The 15894-nt window shown below is 57.8% G+C and overlaps 2 protein-coding genes across 13 annotated transcripts in view; both read right to left on the bottom strand.

The window, feature by feature from the left end:
• SNAPC4 (small nuclear RNA activating complex polypeptide 4) overlaps positions 1-11823 on the bottom strand; it is a 24157-nt gene extending 12334 nt beyond the window's left edge. The window contains exons 1-11 of one of the 9 annotated variants that reach the window (XM_037730335.1): positions 11729-11823; positions 9898-10035; positions 8769-8815; positions 7485-7652; positions 7180-7305; positions 6759-6837; positions 6211-6292; positions 4755-4859; positions 4604-4676; positions 3126-3290; positions 41-188 (exon numbers count right to left, since the gene is read on the bottom strand). In XM_037730335.1, coding sequence (XP_037586263.1) covers positions 41-188; positions 3126-3290; positions 4604-4676; positions 4755-4859; positions 6211-6292; positions 6759-6837; positions 7180-7305; positions 7485-7652; positions 8769-8815; positions 9898-10027 — 1123 coding nt within the window. In that variant the 5' untranslated portion in view covers positions 10028-10035; positions 11729-11823. Of the gene's footprint in view, positions 1-40; positions 189-3125; positions 3291-4603; positions 4677-4754; positions 4860-6210; positions 6293-6758; positions 6838-7179; positions 7306-7484; positions 7653-8768; positions 8816-9897; positions 10159-11724 lie in introns of all 9 variants that reach the window. The other 8 variants (XM_037730333.1, XM_037730331.1, XM_037730329.1 and 5 more) reach the window with 8 other exon arrangements.
• Positions 11824-14772: 2949 nt separating this feature from the next.
• ENTR1 (endosome associated trafficking regulator 1) overlaps positions 14773-15894 on the bottom strand; it is a 7769-nt gene continuing 6647 nt past the window's right edge. For 3 of the 4 annotated variants that reach the window (XM_017505641.2, XM_017505637.2, XM_017505640.2), the window contains one exon: positions 14862-15756. In XM_017505641.2, coding sequence (XP_017361130.1) covers positions 15660-15756 — 97 coding nt within the window. In that variant the 3' untranslated portion in view covers positions 14862-15659. Of the gene's footprint in view, positions 15757-15894 lie in introns of all 4 variants that reach the window. The other variant, XM_017505639.2, reaches the window with a different exon arrangement.

Below are 15894 nucleotides of genomic sequence, written 5' to 3'. Positions count from 1 at the left end.
TCTCACTTCTGCGGGAGGGGAGGTTGGGGGGAGGTCTCACTTCGGCGGTAGGGGATGTGGCTGCCCACGCGCATCTCCTGCACCAGCTGTGTAAGCATGCGGTCCTCCTCCTCCGTCCACTCCTTGCGTTTCAGGGTTTTATTGTGCTGCTGGAATTTCTGGAGGCACTGGAAGGCACTGCGATTGGTCTTCCCAAGGCCCAAACAAAAACAAATGGGTGTTAGTGCACTGCAGGACGTCCAGATCTGGCTCTGAGTGCTCCAGGCCACAGGTGGGCCCACCAGCCACTGCGGTGACCCTTTTGCAGACCCCAGCTCTCCTCCCAGACTCCTGTGGGCTGATGGGAGTGCACCCCAGGGTAGGAAGACACTACACCCACTAAAGAGGACTGGCAAGACCAGGTGAAAAGAATCAAACCTTTACTTAAGAAAATATGAAAAAGAATTCACAGCAGGTTACTGACGTGACTCCAAAACCACACTGCAGCTCACTCAACAGAGAAACTCCCAGCTGGGCAGGGGCCAGGAGGCGCGCTGCTCTGCATGTGGCGTGCTCTTTAATGCCTGTGCTAGCACCTTCTCTCCCTTCTCCAGCCCCAGGGTGTCTCCATCTAAGGGGTGTGGGGTGGGACAACCCTTGGCGTGGCATCCATGTCTCAGGAGACGCCCTCAGAAGGGAGGGCCCCAAAATGACTCTCCCAGCTTCCCTGCGTGGCTCAGTTCAGCAAGCCCACCTTCAGTCTACACAGCAGACTATGTGCCCAAATCTTGGAAGGGGTTTTCCAAGAGCTGATGAGTGTTACCTGAACCCAGTTCTCTTAAAGCAAGCTGCTGGGTAACAGAGGGCACCCAGGGCTGGACGTGGTGTTGCTGAGCTGTGAGATTTGCTTCCAAGGCTTTCTTCCCTATCAAGTCCTTCCCAGCTCGTCACAGTGCAGGTCAATCTGAGACTTGTTCACCACAAAGAAAACCACTGCCCCCAGCTGTGTGAGCCACAGGCCAATCCTAGTCATGTGTGAGCCTCGTTCTCCCAGCCACCAGGCCCACACGGGAGCACTTCTGGGGGCATCGACAGGCTTAAGGCCTCACCCGTCCTCCTACATTCAAGCCAGCACTTCCCAACCAGTGGAAATAGAGATCCTTCTCACACCCATCCCAAGCCTGCCGAAGGATCTGGGAAGGCAAAGGACTGGAGGGTGGGGCAGGGTTCAGAGCCCAGGCCCAGCTGGGGGAGCTGAGCGCAGCGGCCCCACAGGAGACTGGAATGGGGCTGCCGAGGCCTTAGCCTGGCTGTGACAGGGCCAGAACACTTCCCTGCAAGGAGAAAGGATCTGGTGGGGGAACTGCTGGCATAGCGATTTCCGATATTCACAGAGAAGCATGTCTGACTGTGTGTTCCAAGGAGAAAAAGCCACTGATGGGATGGAAGACAGTAGAGGGTTCACGGGGAGAAAAACTGCACTCATGGTTTCATCAAACCAGCAAGACGGAGTGGAAGGGAAAGAGGCCACAGAGTAACACAGTTCAACACACCAGACCCAGGCAGGGCACCAGGAACACCGACCCTCCCCGTAAAGCCAGAGGCTGGCCAGGCGGGTGACAAGACAAAACCCAGCCGCATGCTGCTTTCATGAAAACACCTCAAATGATTTTTTTAAAGGCCAAAAATACAGGGATGAGTAAAAAATGTAAAATAAAGCAGGAGTGGCAACATTTTTACCAGGAAGATGGAATTTAAGTTTAAAAAGAATAAGGAAGGTAAAGGGAGAAGGCCTTTTTTTTTTTTTTTTTTTTGGGAAAAGGGCCTCCACGTTTTTTTTTTTTTTTTTTTTTTGAGACAGAGTCTCACACTGTTGACCAGGCTGGAGTGCAGTGGCACAATCTCGGCTCATTGCAACCTCCACTTCTTGGGTTCAAGCAATTCTCCTGCCTCAGCCTCCCAAGTAGCTGGGATTACAGGTGCATGCCACCACGCCCAGCTAATTTTTTTGTATTTTTAGTAGAGACAGGGTTTCACTATGTAGGCCAGGCTGGTCTCAAACTCTTGACCTCAGATGATCCGCCCGCCTTGGCCTCCAAAAATGCTGGGATTACAGGCATGAGCCACCAAGCCCAGTTGATAATGACTTTTAAAAAAAACATAATTTGCAAAGTAAATACAGTCATCATTGGCTGGGAGCCGAGATGGCACCACTGCACACCAGCCTGGGCAATGGAGCCGAACTCTGTCTCAAAAAAAAAAAAATCCCAAAACACCAAAGTCGTCATAAAGTTATGCAGGCTGGGCACAGTGGCTCACGCCTGTGATCCTAACACTTTGGGAGGCTTAGGCGAGGAGGACTGTTTGAGCCCGGAGTTCAAGACCAGCCTTGGCTCAATTCGGTAACTGATATAAATTAGGCCCTACGTACAGAGATAAACAACTTTCTCTTAAAAACAGTTTTGGCAAGTTTAGCTCGGTCTGCCATCATCAGGTGCTCGGCCATAAAGTAATACATCTGAAAAATGGAGATTCTACCGATCACGGCCCCAGGTCAAGTTCCAGTCAAATTCAGATAAAGAACCACCACAAGAACTCCCAGAAACCCAGCTATTTAAAAATGGAAACACAGGTTCCTAGATGAACCTAGGTCCAAAGAGACAGTAAAAATGGATACGGTGGCTACTCTGGAATCATGAAAAACCAGTTCATACCGAGCTGCTCGCAGAAGAGCGTAGCCTGAAGAGCCTTCCTTATCAAGACACAAGGCCCACATACGTCAAGAACTGAGTCCTCATGCAGGAAACCAGAAAAATGGCAAAAAGAACTCAAACGTTCTTTAGAAACATCAACAAAATAAACTCCTGAGGTTGATGGAGACAAAGGACTAAAAACAAGAGGCGACAGACGTGGGTAAGCTGAGCCCGCACTGCTGCCTGGAGAGGCCCAGGGGGGCGCGGCCACAGCCCGTGTCAGAGAGAGGTGGGCGGGCTGCCTTCCCCAGGGCCACAACCTAGAGGTGGCGACACACAGAAACCTGGCGGTTAGCGAGCACCGGGGACCCCGCACCTGTCCGGCAGTCTCCCATTATGGAGACCACACGCCCTCAGGCCTCCTGGCCCCCGGGGTCTGGGGCGGGTTCTTACCCCCAGCTCCTCTGCAATCCTCTGCCACTCCAGGTGGCCATGTGCGGCTGCGATCACCTGCAGTCGCTCCAGCTCCTCCCTGCTCCACTCCTGCTTGTTGATGCTGGGGTGCTCCGAGTTCTGCCAGAACTTCTGGATCTCCTCTGCACTGCGGCTGCCTTCAAACTGCACCAACAGAGACATTCAGCCTTGTGTGGGTAACCTCCCTTCTGGGCAGTGAGGAGGGAGAGCTAAGCAGACCCCCAGCACAACTGGCGTCTGAGGAGTATCTTACTGCCAGTTTATTTCCTTTTGTACATAATCTCTCCCTAGATAATCACACCTTGGTTTATAGTCAGAGAAGCGTCTAGAGCAGAAACATTGCAGAGCATGAACTAGGGAACAACCACCACACCAGGACAGGAATCCACGGCCCAGGGGGCTGCGCCCCTGCCTGAAAGGGCATGCGCTACATGGCAGGCTGGCCCAGGCAGCAGCGTTCAGTATCGTAAAGAAACCCGCTGTATGGCAGGCTTGGAGCAAGAGTCACTCCTCCTGAAAGGGAGTTGTAGTTTCTTGCATCTAGTTCTTGGGGAAAGCTGGTCTCAGGCTGGCAATCTCGCGTACGTCCGAGGGCTCAAAACCCTCTGGTATAATCGTATAATCACGCCCAGCTGGTTGTACACAATCAGCTGTTTCGGCTGTGCTGACTCAGAGGATCCTCCCATAGAAATTCCTAGAAGTAACCTGCCCCTGGGTCAGAGACATTGCACACTGCACCCTCCTTGTTGCACACGGCCCACCTCCCTGCCTCGGTGGCCTAATGGGGGAGGACCCCTTGCTTATTGCTCACGTGACTGTCTTGACCCTATCACTGTCCTTAAGACGACCTTACTCACTACCCTTCCCCACAACCTGTACCTAACGATACAGACGCGCCTGGACGCTGGGGACCTCGCCTGTCTACGCCTTTGGTGGCGTTGGCCCCCCGAGCCCAGCTGCCCCTATCCAGTCCTTCAGTGTTCTGTCTCCTCATTTCTTGGATCCCGTGCCTCAGCACAGCGATAGGGGACACCCCACGACCCCAGTAGGGCCGGACCCTACAGCCTTGCAGGGCACTGACCCCAGGAGCGCCCTGGACGCAGCTCCAGGCTGAGCTGTTGCTCTCGCCAGCCAGCTGCAGGCTTCCACGGCTGCCAGTAAGTGGAATCTTCGTCCGGCTCACTGGGCCTTGCATAGCCAAACACGTAGACTTGGGTCCGAATGCAAGGCCGGGGGCCTTGCAACTGTGTCTCAGAAGGGGCTGTGCACCAGCAGGAGGCCCTCATGAGGCCGCTTGCCACTCCAGACCTCTGGACATGCGCTTCACCGAGGTGGCTGGGGGGTCACATGGAAGCTGTAGCTTGGGGGGGTGTGGCCTTAACCCCCAATTCCAACCGCACCCGGGCTACAAGCAGCTGTGCTGTCAGCTGCTTGGGGCTCAGACCTGCCCGACTTACGTTCATATTGGAAATCTTCTCCCAGTCATGGCTGTCCAGCCTGTTTCCCAGCAAGGCCTCTTCAGGAAGCTGGCTGGAGGAAGGGATGAGGGCATTGGCGCCATGCCTGGCCTGGGGGCTCCCCTGGGCCCTCCCGGGAGGATCCCCTCACTTTATGTCCTGGATCTCCTTCTCGGCCTCCCTGGCCTGCTTCTCCAGGACCTGCCTCTCTGGCTCACTGGAGACTTTGCTCTGCTTCTGGTGCAAGTACTCAAGCCTGCAAAGCAGAACAGAGGTGGAAGGGCCGCGGGCCTGAGGGCTGCTGGGTGGGATGGGTTCTCTTCGAGGTACAGGGCAAGCAGTGTGAGCTCAGCTGGGATTCCGAGTCTCCCTCACCCTCCCTGCCTCGGCCTCCTCACCCATGAGGGAAGCTGCAGCACCCACCTCTAGGCTGCCACCCGGGTCGGAAGGGCTGCAGTGCCTGCTGAAGCAGAGGCTACCGCCTGCTGGCCCCCAAGTCTTGGAGCTTGCCACAGTCCTCCCAAACCTCAGTGCCCCAGCTCCCAGCCTGTGCCTGGCACAGAGACACAGCTGTGGGCAGATGTCCTGACTCATGCCCAGTGAGGCCACAGTGAAGAACCACTCCCCAGCGCAGGCCAGGGAGGAAAACCCAGCTCTCCCAGAGCCTGAGGAGGGTCCCATGATCGCCACTGCAAACCCTGACTACGCACATCAAGCCACGGGGTGCAGGCGGGTCCCGGGACCCCAGGCCTGGGCAAAGGCCTCTCAGTGCCCAGAGACGCCCTGGCTGCTTCGATCCTCACGGCACCCCCTCTGCCTCGAGAGCTCATGGTGGCTGCACAGAAGACACGTGGGACCGCGGCCAGCCCGGTGCTGCTGGGTCTCCCGGCTCTGGGAGCCCCTGTCCTGGACCACAGTCATCCAGACAGCAGCACTTGCCATCCAGTGCTGACAGTAAGGCCATGTAGTGCCTCGCTTCAGTCACGCCTTATCACCCCATCAGCAAACAGGTTTCAGGAAAGGGGAAAAGTGAGGCCCAGAGAAGAGAAGCGGCCTGAGCCACACACCTCACTGTGGCCGTGTGGACTGACCCCGCACTTAGCCGCCTGGCCATGGGGAAGCCCCCTTGAGGGGGAAAGAGCATAAAAATCCAGGCATCAGCCTCTCTCCATGGCTGACAGGAGCCACTGCAGGGCAGAGGCATGCAGCTAAGTTGAACCTCCGCCTAGCCCACACCACCTGGCCTCGACATTTCCTGTTGGCCGGGAAAGGCTGTTTTGTTTGTTTTTGAGACAAGGTCTCGCTCTGCCGCCCAGGCTGGAATGCAGTGGTACAATCTCGGCTCACTGTAGCCTTGGCCTCCTGGGCTCAATCGATCCTCCCACCTCAGCCTCCCAAGTAGCTGGGACCGCAGGCGTGCACCACCACACCCAGCTCATCTGTCTGCTTTTTGATTTTACTTTTTCACAAGCCATGCTACCCAGGCTGGCTTTGAACTCCCGGGCTTAAGAGATTCTCCTGCCTTGGCCTCCCAAAGCGCAGGGATTCCAGGCGTGAGCCCTGCACCCAGCCTGAAGGCTGTTTCTGACATTTGTTTTTAGACTTACTTCAGTAACTTGGGCTGAAGCAATCGCTGCAGGCGGTCACTCACCACTGACTTTCGGAGCAAGGCCTTTTCCCAGTTCTTCCCTGAGGAGAAGCCACAGTGCCATCACTGAAGGTCTGGGTCCTCTCCACGGCCCAGCCCGGCGGTGGGCATGCACTTCCAGAGGTGCTGGGGGCGCCCACAGCGAGTGAGCAGCATGCCAGGCCCACGGATGCAGCCCCTCCACCCAGCAGACACAGCTCCACCCAAGGCTTGGTGCCAGCTCAGTGCATGGTCACCACGGCTCTGTGGCCCAAGACGAGGCGGGGAGACCGAGCAAGAGGGTGGGGTGGGGCCCGGCCAGCCCCTCATGACTGGCATTCTGGAAAGGGCCTGCTCAGCGTGGGAAAGGCATGGGTCAAGGGGCCAGTCCCAGTGGTCAAAGCCTGAAGCAACCATGAGGTCACAGCAGAGAGAGGTCTGACAACTTCGGGAGAAACCAGAGAAGGCCAGGCTTTGGGGAGGGGCTCCCAAGTTCAGGGGTGCCACGGTGCCGGCCGGGGCTCTTACATTTGGTCACGAGAAGCTCCTCGAAAGCCTTGATACCCTGGGCAGCCTTCTCCCGCGTGTCCTCGTTGGCAGGGGGCCCCTGTCAGGGCGCACCACATCACCACAGGCACAGGGCATCCCTGCGGAGCCCACAGCAGGACTCGGGCCCCTTCCTCCGTTCTCCCCCACTGTGAGGCTGAGGGGTGCAACCCTGTTGGTCCCTCCACGAGGCTGAGGAGTCAGGCCTTGCACACGAAACATGGGCACCTAGACGCCCTGGAGTCCAGCACAACGCAGTGCAGAGGTCAGCCTGCCCACCACAGATGAGGCGGTTTTAAGGAGGTTGACCAATGTTATCTTGAACTCAAGTGAATTCAAGACACCCCACAGCAGGGCCTGGGGACAAGAGCCCTTCTGATGAGAGCAGGCCTCGGCTACTCACCACGCCGGTAACCTTGTCCTTGAAATACGGCTTCATGAAGTGCCCCATGTATGTGCTTGGGGGCAGGCTCTTGCCGTCCTTCACCTTGGTGCCTTTGGACCCAGCCAAATCCCTCATGAGTTCCTCCTGTGACAGACACAAGGCAAGGACCCCCTGTGGGCCGGCAGCAATGACTCTCCCTGTGGAGAAGGGGACCCGGGGCAGGGGAGAGGCAGAGCACTGGGGAGCCCAGGACCTGGGAAGCCCAGCTGTGGGAGGCTCTTGGGGTGGGGAGGCATGGGCACTGTGGGCACGGCCCATCCTACCTGCTGCTCCCGGTTCTGGGCCAGCAGCAGGTTGGCATCAGCCAGCTTCTCCTGGATGACCTCCTGGTAGACCATGTTCAGCTGCAGGCAGGTCTCTGGGTCTTCGGGGAGGGTTTTATCCTTGGGGTCATCCTCATCGTTGCTGGCTTCACCCCACCTTTCTTCGTCCTGGTTGTGAGCCAGAAACGGCACATAAGGAGACGAGGCATGGACGGTCCCGTCCGCGGGGGCCAGTCGCCCATTGCTGGGCCTCTGGGACACCGAGGCAGCTCCAGCGCAGCAACAGTCAATGTGGAAGCAGGAAGAGGTCCTCGTGGGCAGCAGGAGGGTGTCTGAGCCTGGGAGTGGCCTGTCGCCCTCAAGGTGGCCCGTGTGAGCCTTTCCTAATCCACGGCAGGTGGAGCCCCGTGCGGGAACGCGCCAGGGCTGGGGCGACCCTGAACTCCGTCCCGAGCCCATCGTGTCCATCACCAGCGACGCGCAGGGAGTAAGCGCGTGTGGTAGCAAGTCTCTGCAGAGCCAGGAAGCAGACGCGGTGAAAACACCTGGCTCCAGTGGGTGCTCGCCGACAGACGGCGGACCACATGGCCGCTAAAACGTGAGCTACTGACTTGGTGGAAAAAAGCAGCAAATGGCAAATGTTTTCCAAAGGAAACAAAAGGCAGTTACTAGTGGCTGGCCTCATTGGGCGGCCGCCACGTGCTGTTTAGGTGCTGTTTATTTCTCTTTTTTTTTGAGACAAGGTCTCACTCCACCATCCAGGCTGGAGGGCAGTGGTGCAATCACGCCTCGCTGGACCCTCAACTTCCTGGGCTCAAGTGATCCTCCAGCTTCAGCCTCCCAAGTAGCTGGGACCACAGGCATGTGCCACTGTACCAGCTAATTTTTGTACAGCTGCTCGTGTTAACTGATGTGTGCTATAACTGTCCCCACTATCCCACAGGAATCTGAGGCACAGAGAGGTGAGCTGTGAGAGGCAGGACCCAGGTGCACGACTCACAGCTGCCCATGAGTGACAGATGCCACACTGGAGACAGAGGCATACAGGTACAAGCTCAGAAAAATGCCAAGAGATGCAAACACCAAGCTGTTACCAGTGGTTATTTCTAGGGACAATTTCAGTGATAGATGCTTTTTCTAACTTCTTTTATAACAAAAGTGCATCATTTTTACAATGCAGAAAAACCACCAATATGGTTCAAACCACATCCCCTCCTCCCAGGCCACTGGGGAAGGTGGTGGCAGGCCTGGTCCAGTGGCACAGCCACGTCAGGCAGCAGTTACCGAGATGAGGGCATCAGCAGCGTCTGGGTCCTCAGAAGGCGGCGAATCTGTCAGAAACACAAGCAGCACAGTGCTGGGACCAGCGCTGGGTTGAGGTGGGGCGCAGCTCACCACTGCTTCCTGGGCAGGGCAGAGGACAGAGGGCCTGGGGCCGTGAGGTGATGAGAGAGCCTCAGGCTGAGGCTTCAGTGAGCGGACCTTCCCTCCCCAACAGTGGGGTGGGCACTGGACCAAGGCGGGGTCAGCCAGACAGAGAAGACTCTGACTGCATGCTGGGGAGTCCCAGGCACATGGGACAACGCTACACAGGGCTCATTGGATGGCACAGGCTGTTCTGCACTGAAGAGACAGATGGGAAGCTTTAGTGGAAAATGGGCCTGTCCTTCCCGAGCTCAGCCAGTCAGAGGGGAGGCACGGACACAGAGGCCCTGACCACAGGAGGAAGACAGCAGGTTGCCTCAGAGGCAGGCCCTAGGTCTAGGGAGAGGGGGCAGCAAGGCTGGGAGGTCTCCCATCAAGGCAGCAGCTGATGGGGTTGGAAGCAGGTTGGGAGGGCAGGCTGTGGGAGGGGAGGCTATGGGGTGGGGTCCGTGGGGAGGGGAGGCTGAGAGGAGAGGAGATCCTGGGGGTGTGAGCTGTGGTGACCATCCAGGCATGGACTGTCCAGGCTGCCGATGGGTGAGCTCCAGACCTGCCCTCTCAGGATGGTCCACTCCAGAAGCCCCGCACAGGGCCGAGGCAGCCAGGGCCAGACCCTGGGAGGCCTAGAGCCCACGGTACACACAGCCAGCAGGTTCAGGGGCCAGCAAAGAAGGAACTGTCAGAAGCTCTCTGGCTGGAGGACAGGCAGGCACCAGTGTTGGCAAAAATTTGGGCCTGGTCCAAGCAGCACCAGTCATCATTTTATCATCATTATTTTTAGGGACAGGCTCTTGCTGCGTCACGTCCAGGCTGGACACGAACTCCTGGATTGAACAATCCTCTCTCCTCAGCCTCTGGAGTCCCTGGGATTACAGGCCAGAGAGATCACAGCCAGCTACCATCACACCCTAATGTACCTGAGAGGAACCCAGAGGGCAGACCAGCTGTTCTTAACCTGGTCCCCGGGAGGCCAGTGCAAGGCACTCACCTGCTTCAGAATCTGACTCGAAACTTGATTCTGAGATTTCCATGTGCGTGCCGGAGGAGCTGGGATCCAAAATCCTTTCCAGCTCCTTGATCTCCTGTGTTATCTTCTCTCTTTCAGCGTCTATATCCATGACTTCGCCTACTTCCAAAACACATCCCAAGATGTTAGAAACCAAGACCATGTCGGGATCCCATTCTCCTTCAAACACACCCGCCCGCATGGGATGGCAGGAGCCTGCTCGGCAGTGGGCACACTGAGCTCCTCAGAGAAAGCTTAAGAGGCCAGGCTGAGAATTGGGGAGCCCTGGGGCTGCAACCTCAGACCCTTCTGTACCCCACGAACTCCTGATATGTGCTCTGCCAAGAGGCCAAGCCCCAAGAACGTCTCCTGCCTGCTCTGAGGCCACAGCCAGCACAGGCAGGGAGCGGATGCAGAAGAACAGGCCCCACTGTCCAGTCTCTGCTCCCACGCCAAGCCACTCGGAAACTCGCCACCCAGTGCAGAAGGTGTGTGGTGCAACGGCAAAGTCACCACAGGGCAAGGACACAGCCCGTGATCCCCACGCAAGCTAAACCCATGGCCACAGCTTAGGCTATCCTGCTGTCCCGTGGTGCAGAGTTGGACCCACAGAGGACCTCTGAGAAACGTTCAGAGAGAGACACAAACTGAGACTGCCCAGGCGACGGGACGGGGAAAGGAAGCTCCCAAAGGCAAGGCTGGCCGTTCTCTGCACATCCAGAACGGCCCCTGGAGGGCGGCCCGGCCTGACCCTGAACAAACGTTTGTCAAGGTTTTTCCTTAGGAACTGTGGTCTGGGGAGTCTGAAGGGAGGAGGGCTCTGGATGACAGAGTGGAAGGATGAAGTGTTAGCAGAGAAAATCTCAAAGCAGCACTAGACCCAAGAGCCGAAAGCACCCCAACAACAGAGAAACACCCTCCCCTGTCCCTGGCATGGCTCTGAGTGGCAGACTGACAGTGGCCCTGCCCAGCTGGAACAAAACCAAAGCATCCACCCGCGAGCACCGTTAGCCGCAGCAGCCCAGGGCCCTCACTCCTGCACGAGGCCCCCTGCTTATGCCCCAAATGCTTGCCAACCTGTACACTGAACTCAGCTAACAGCCGGCGGTTCAGAGCCTCCGGGCCTGCGGAGATGCTTTCCCCCGAAGCCTCACACAAGGGGCTGCTGCCTCCCCTCCCCGTGTCGCTAAGGTGAGTGATATTCAGCAGGAAGGAGGTCAAAGTCACACGTCCTGTGCCAGACTTAGGGGCTGACCCTCTGCCCGCACCCCTCCTCTCCCAACGGCCGGTCCTGAGGGCTGCCCACCAGGACGGAGCGCAGCAGGCGGCCCCTCCGGCCCCAGTGCGGGGACGCCACCCGGACTCGCCCGGGCCCAGTGAGCCCCAGGAAGAGCCAGGGCGGTGGGCATTTAGGCGCCGCCCAGGCCCAGATGCGCCTCCTGCTCGCGGCGGGACCTGGGGAAGCCCCCTTCGAGGCTCGGCCGCCGCGCAATCGCCGGGGCAGTCCCGAGACGCACGCGGGAGCCCTGCAGCTGGGGCGGCCCCGCCAGAGCCTCCTCGGAGCCCGCAGGGGCCGCGGCCCGCTCCCAGCAGAGGGGCTCCCAGGGCCGGAATCCCCGCGGGTCCGAGCTCGGCCGCACGGAGCCACGCCGGGCCTCAGTTTCCCGGACTTTGGACGCTGCCCCGCCCCCATCCCGGACCGCGGCTGTCCGCTCCTCGGGACAGCGCCCCGGACAGCGCCCTCTCCGCGGGGAGAGGCTGGGAGCTGCCGGCGCCGCCCGCGCTTTACCTGCGAGGCGCAGCCCTCACCTACCGGCACGAACTCCGCCGTCTCCCGGGCGACCGCAGACTCGACGCTTCCGGCGGCTGGGGAACTTGAGCGCCGCGCGCCGGAAGTCCCGCCTCCTAATGCGCGGGGCACGCCGGGACGGCCGCTACGGCCATCCGGGACCACAGGGGCTACCGGCTCAGTGCTGCCCTCGTGCGGCCGCCCCGGGGACCGCCTCCGCATGCTCCGGAGAGGCGCGGGGGGACGCGGGACCCCAAGGCAGGGGACAGGCACCCGGCCACCGGGTCACGATCCGGAAGCCCGGTCCTCACTGGCTGTGACCTTCGGCCATCGCTGGACCTCTCTCTGCCTGTTTCATCCTCTGCTAACGGGCATCTTGGGGTTTGGTTAAGCAACCACTGAGAAAGTCTGCGTGAAGGGCTTTTCCCCAGCCTGCCCTGCATGCCCAGGACGCCCAGGTCAGGCCGATCTCCAGGCACGTGCAGGAGACCGAGGCCAGAAGGGGCGGGGGCCGCACCACGCTGAACTCAATTGCTTCCCTGGTCACCTATGCACGCCTTTCAGGCCCTTTGGGGTGTCCTGGCCTGGAAACCTGCCCTGGGGCCCTCCCATAAGTGGGTATTCATTCCTTCAGGAACGTGCCAGGGCTGACTCGGCTGGGAGCTGGGCCGGCGCCTACAGTTCCCTACAGTTCCCGGCTCCCGAGAGCTTGGGAGAACCGGAGGCGCTGCAGACACATCCTGAGGCCCGGCTGGTGAGGGGGTCCCCACTCCAGCCTGGGTTTCGAGCTGAGCTGGGGGCATCAACTGGAGAACTGTAAAGGGGGGTTGTCCCGTCTACCCAGGAGGTGGGCTCTTGGTGGCGAAGAGCAAAGCCCAGGTGAGGCCAGGCTGGGAGCTAAGGATTGGCAAGAAACAGGCGGAGAAGATGGAACCAGACGGCCATAGGCTCCTCAAGCACCTCCTGTATCGGTCCCTGAATCGTTGGGAACTGCTGGAGCAGGGCTCAAAATATGAAGGCAGAGGCAGGCACTAAATACAGCGCTGCGAGTTGTATTTTTAAACTTCTTACTACAGAACGCTTCAAACACGGACACCAAAAGAGGAGTGTGCAAAACTGGTGTGCCCATCTCCCCTTTGCTTCCCTGGGCCCCATGTGCTCCATGAGCTGGCTGGCATGAGGGCCAGTGGCCAACCTGCTTCACGAGCATCTGATGGATGGGGCCTGGCTGGCGATCTGGCCTTTGTGACCCCCACCCATAAAATGCTCTCTCTCCCACAGGGCCCCCGGGAAGGTCTGTGGCATGATGCATCCTCGCTGGAAGCCCCAGTCCCGCTGCTACAGGGCTCCCATGTAGGGCCTCAGCCCTATGGGGTCGTGGGGTGTCCCCTATAGTTGTGCTGAGGCACAGGATCCGGGAAGTAAAGCAACGGGACACAGAAGGACTGGAGAAGACAGCTGGGCTCAGGGGACCACACCACCTATGAGCAGAGACAGGCAAGGCCCTGAACATCCAGAAGCATCTGTGTTTATTAGGTACAAGACAGGGGGAAGGGTCGCGAGGTCATCTATAGGCTTAGTGGTAGGACATACATAATCATGTGAGTAGCAGGCATGAGGGCCACTCCATTATGTCACCTGGGAAGAGCGGTGGGCTGTGCGCAGTAGGGGGCCGTGCCATGTGCAGTAGTTGAGAGTCAGGTACAGAAAAGGAATCCACCCCATTTGGTCACCAAGGCAAGGAGGCAGACTGTGTGCAGCAGGTGTCGTGCGCAACACCTCTTACCTGGGGGCTGGAGACTTCAAAGGGTTTCTAATAGGAGGACACTGTAAGCCAGTGCAGTGGGAGCTGGGAGACGTGTGCTCTTCTCTTAAGATATTTATGGGAGGATGATTTGAGCCAGCACAGAAGCGAGAAAAGGCTGACAGGGTGCACAGCCACCGTGACCGTCACACCAGAGGGGTTCTTCTCCCTCGGTTATTTGTGGGATCTCAGGCCTGAGGCCGACTTTCTACAGGAACTGGATGCAAGGTACTACAGCTCCTTTATCAGGAGGAGAGGCTCTTGCTCCAAGCCTGCCATACAGTGTATGCCCTTTCAGGCAGGGACGCCACCGCCTGGGTCTCTGGTTCTCGTCCTGGTCTGGCTGTTTTCCCATGTGCTGCTTCTCTTCTGTGACTGCTCTAGGCATTCCTCCTACTACAGACTGCTATATGGTTCTATGGAAGGATTCTATAAATCAGCACTGAATGTGTCAGTGCAGCTCCGACTACAACACCTGTATGATTATATAGAATACATGCATGATTATATAGACTACACGACTACATAGAAAGATTGTACGGAACTCAGTATGCTACTCACACTAAGTATGACTACACAGGCTAGACATGTATTAGTGGTAAGTTATACTTCAGACCCCAGCTGTTCTGACTATGAACTCACACGATGATATATGCAGGGCTATATAAACAGCTGCGTTATAACACCACAAACTAAGATGTTCTTCAGGCAGGTTGTGCCTGGGGTTGCACAGCTCTCCTTCCTCGGGCCCGTGTGGGGGTCACCCACACCCCCAGAGGTGCCCGCACACTCAGAAGCTGACTCCGGCACCTTCCAACCACAGCACTGTCTCGTCAGCCCTGACAGCACAATCCAGAACCTGCTTTCACCGACCGGCAGGAGCGGGAGGCGCACAGGACTGGGCAGGAGGACCGCTCCGCAGGGCCTCCTGGGAAGCGCTGACCTGTACCTGCGGCTGAGGCCAGGGGTCTAGTGGTTCAGGCGCCTTGTTTGAAAATTCAACCACATGATCCGAAAGAATGACCCAACGCGGGAATCCAATCTGTCCAACTCTGAAACGTGCAGCTGTGTGACTCACACGTCCATCATGTGTGAGTCCCCGTGCTCAGGCCCAGGCGGCCCCGGTCTGTCTGCCCCCGACCCCGGGGGCTGAGGACCTGGAGAGCACCTGCTAGCGCAAGGCACCGGTCAGGGCAGGAGCAGGTGAGCTATGGAAGGCTGAGGTGTTCAAGGCCTGGCGAAGTCAGCAGAGAAGAGACAGTGGGGTGAACTGCAGAATTTATTTAAATAAGAGAGCTATCAATTGGAACAGGAGGGGAAAACAAACTTGTTAAAAAAACATCGATAGGAAAATAGTTAAAAAGGCATTTAGTGCGTGTGGCCTTCCCTCTGTGGGAGGCGGTCAGAAAGGCAGCTGGGACCTCACACAAACCTGGGCAGGCTCTGCTCACACTTCAAATTCCTGAATTCTCAACCGCATCGTACAAAATGCTGCTTGAAAATGTTCGTCAGAACCCGAGACAACAAGGCCCATTTACACAGCTTCACGGCACGGAAGGCATGGTCTTGGTCCCCGGGGCCGGGGGGAGGACACCAGCAGCCACACAGTGGCCCCTCCACACTCAGGCCAGGACTGCAGAGACCACCTGCTGGGGCCTCAAGAGTGACCCGGGAGCCAGAGGGAGCCCTGAGTGCCAGCGGAAGGCACAGGGCCCTGCCCAGGCGGCCGCCTCTGAGGCTCATTGAGTGTTTTTTCTACTTAGGAAATCAAGGACAATCAACTGTAGTTATCTTACAACTGCTGTTCTGGGATGAGCAGGAAAACGCTGATGACAGAACTGCTCTTTTGCTGTTTAGTAATTTCTTAGAGTGACTGGCTTTTATGACAACGTCTTCCAGAGCTCATTAGAATCTAGAGAATTGCAGGGATTTCACCAAGGGCTGCACAGAAACTCCTGGGCAACTCAGCCAGGGGCTGCTCCCGCTGTGGTGGCCAGAACCGGCCAAGGGCACAACACTGGAACCTCGCTCACAACAAACACTTTACTCTGGGTGGAGACCGCGTATTTAAGGGCACAACTGCACATTTAGACAAGCGGTGGTGATCTCGGGGCATACACACAGCTTCCCGCCGAAAACACCCAGGGGTCCTCAAGAGTCCTCCTCCTCTTTAATCTCAGAAATTCTGTCTATAGATTTAAGGATTTCAACAACAAGATTCAGCGTCTCGGCTCCGGAAACCAGTTGCCTGAAAGCAAGCACAGATATCAGGATGGGCAACAGCTACTCAGCAGCTACTCCACAGCAATGGGGGTGGTTGGGGCAGGGGAGAAAGGGAAGGGGTTCCTGGGGGGAGAAAGTGGAGGGGTTCAGAGGGGGAGAAAGG

This window comes from Cebus imitator, unplaced genomic scaffold (genome assembly GCF_001604975.1).
Source record: "Cebus imitator isolate Cc_AM_T3 unplaced genomic scaffold, Cebus_imitator-1.0 Scaffold339, whole genome shotgun sequence".
Classification (NCBI taxonomy): domain Eukaryota; kingdom Metazoa; phylum Chordata; class Mammalia; order Primates; family Cebidae; genus Cebus; species Cebus imitator.
Note: the sequence above shows the minus strand (reverse complement) of the source record. Positions and strands in the feature narration are given on the sequence as shown.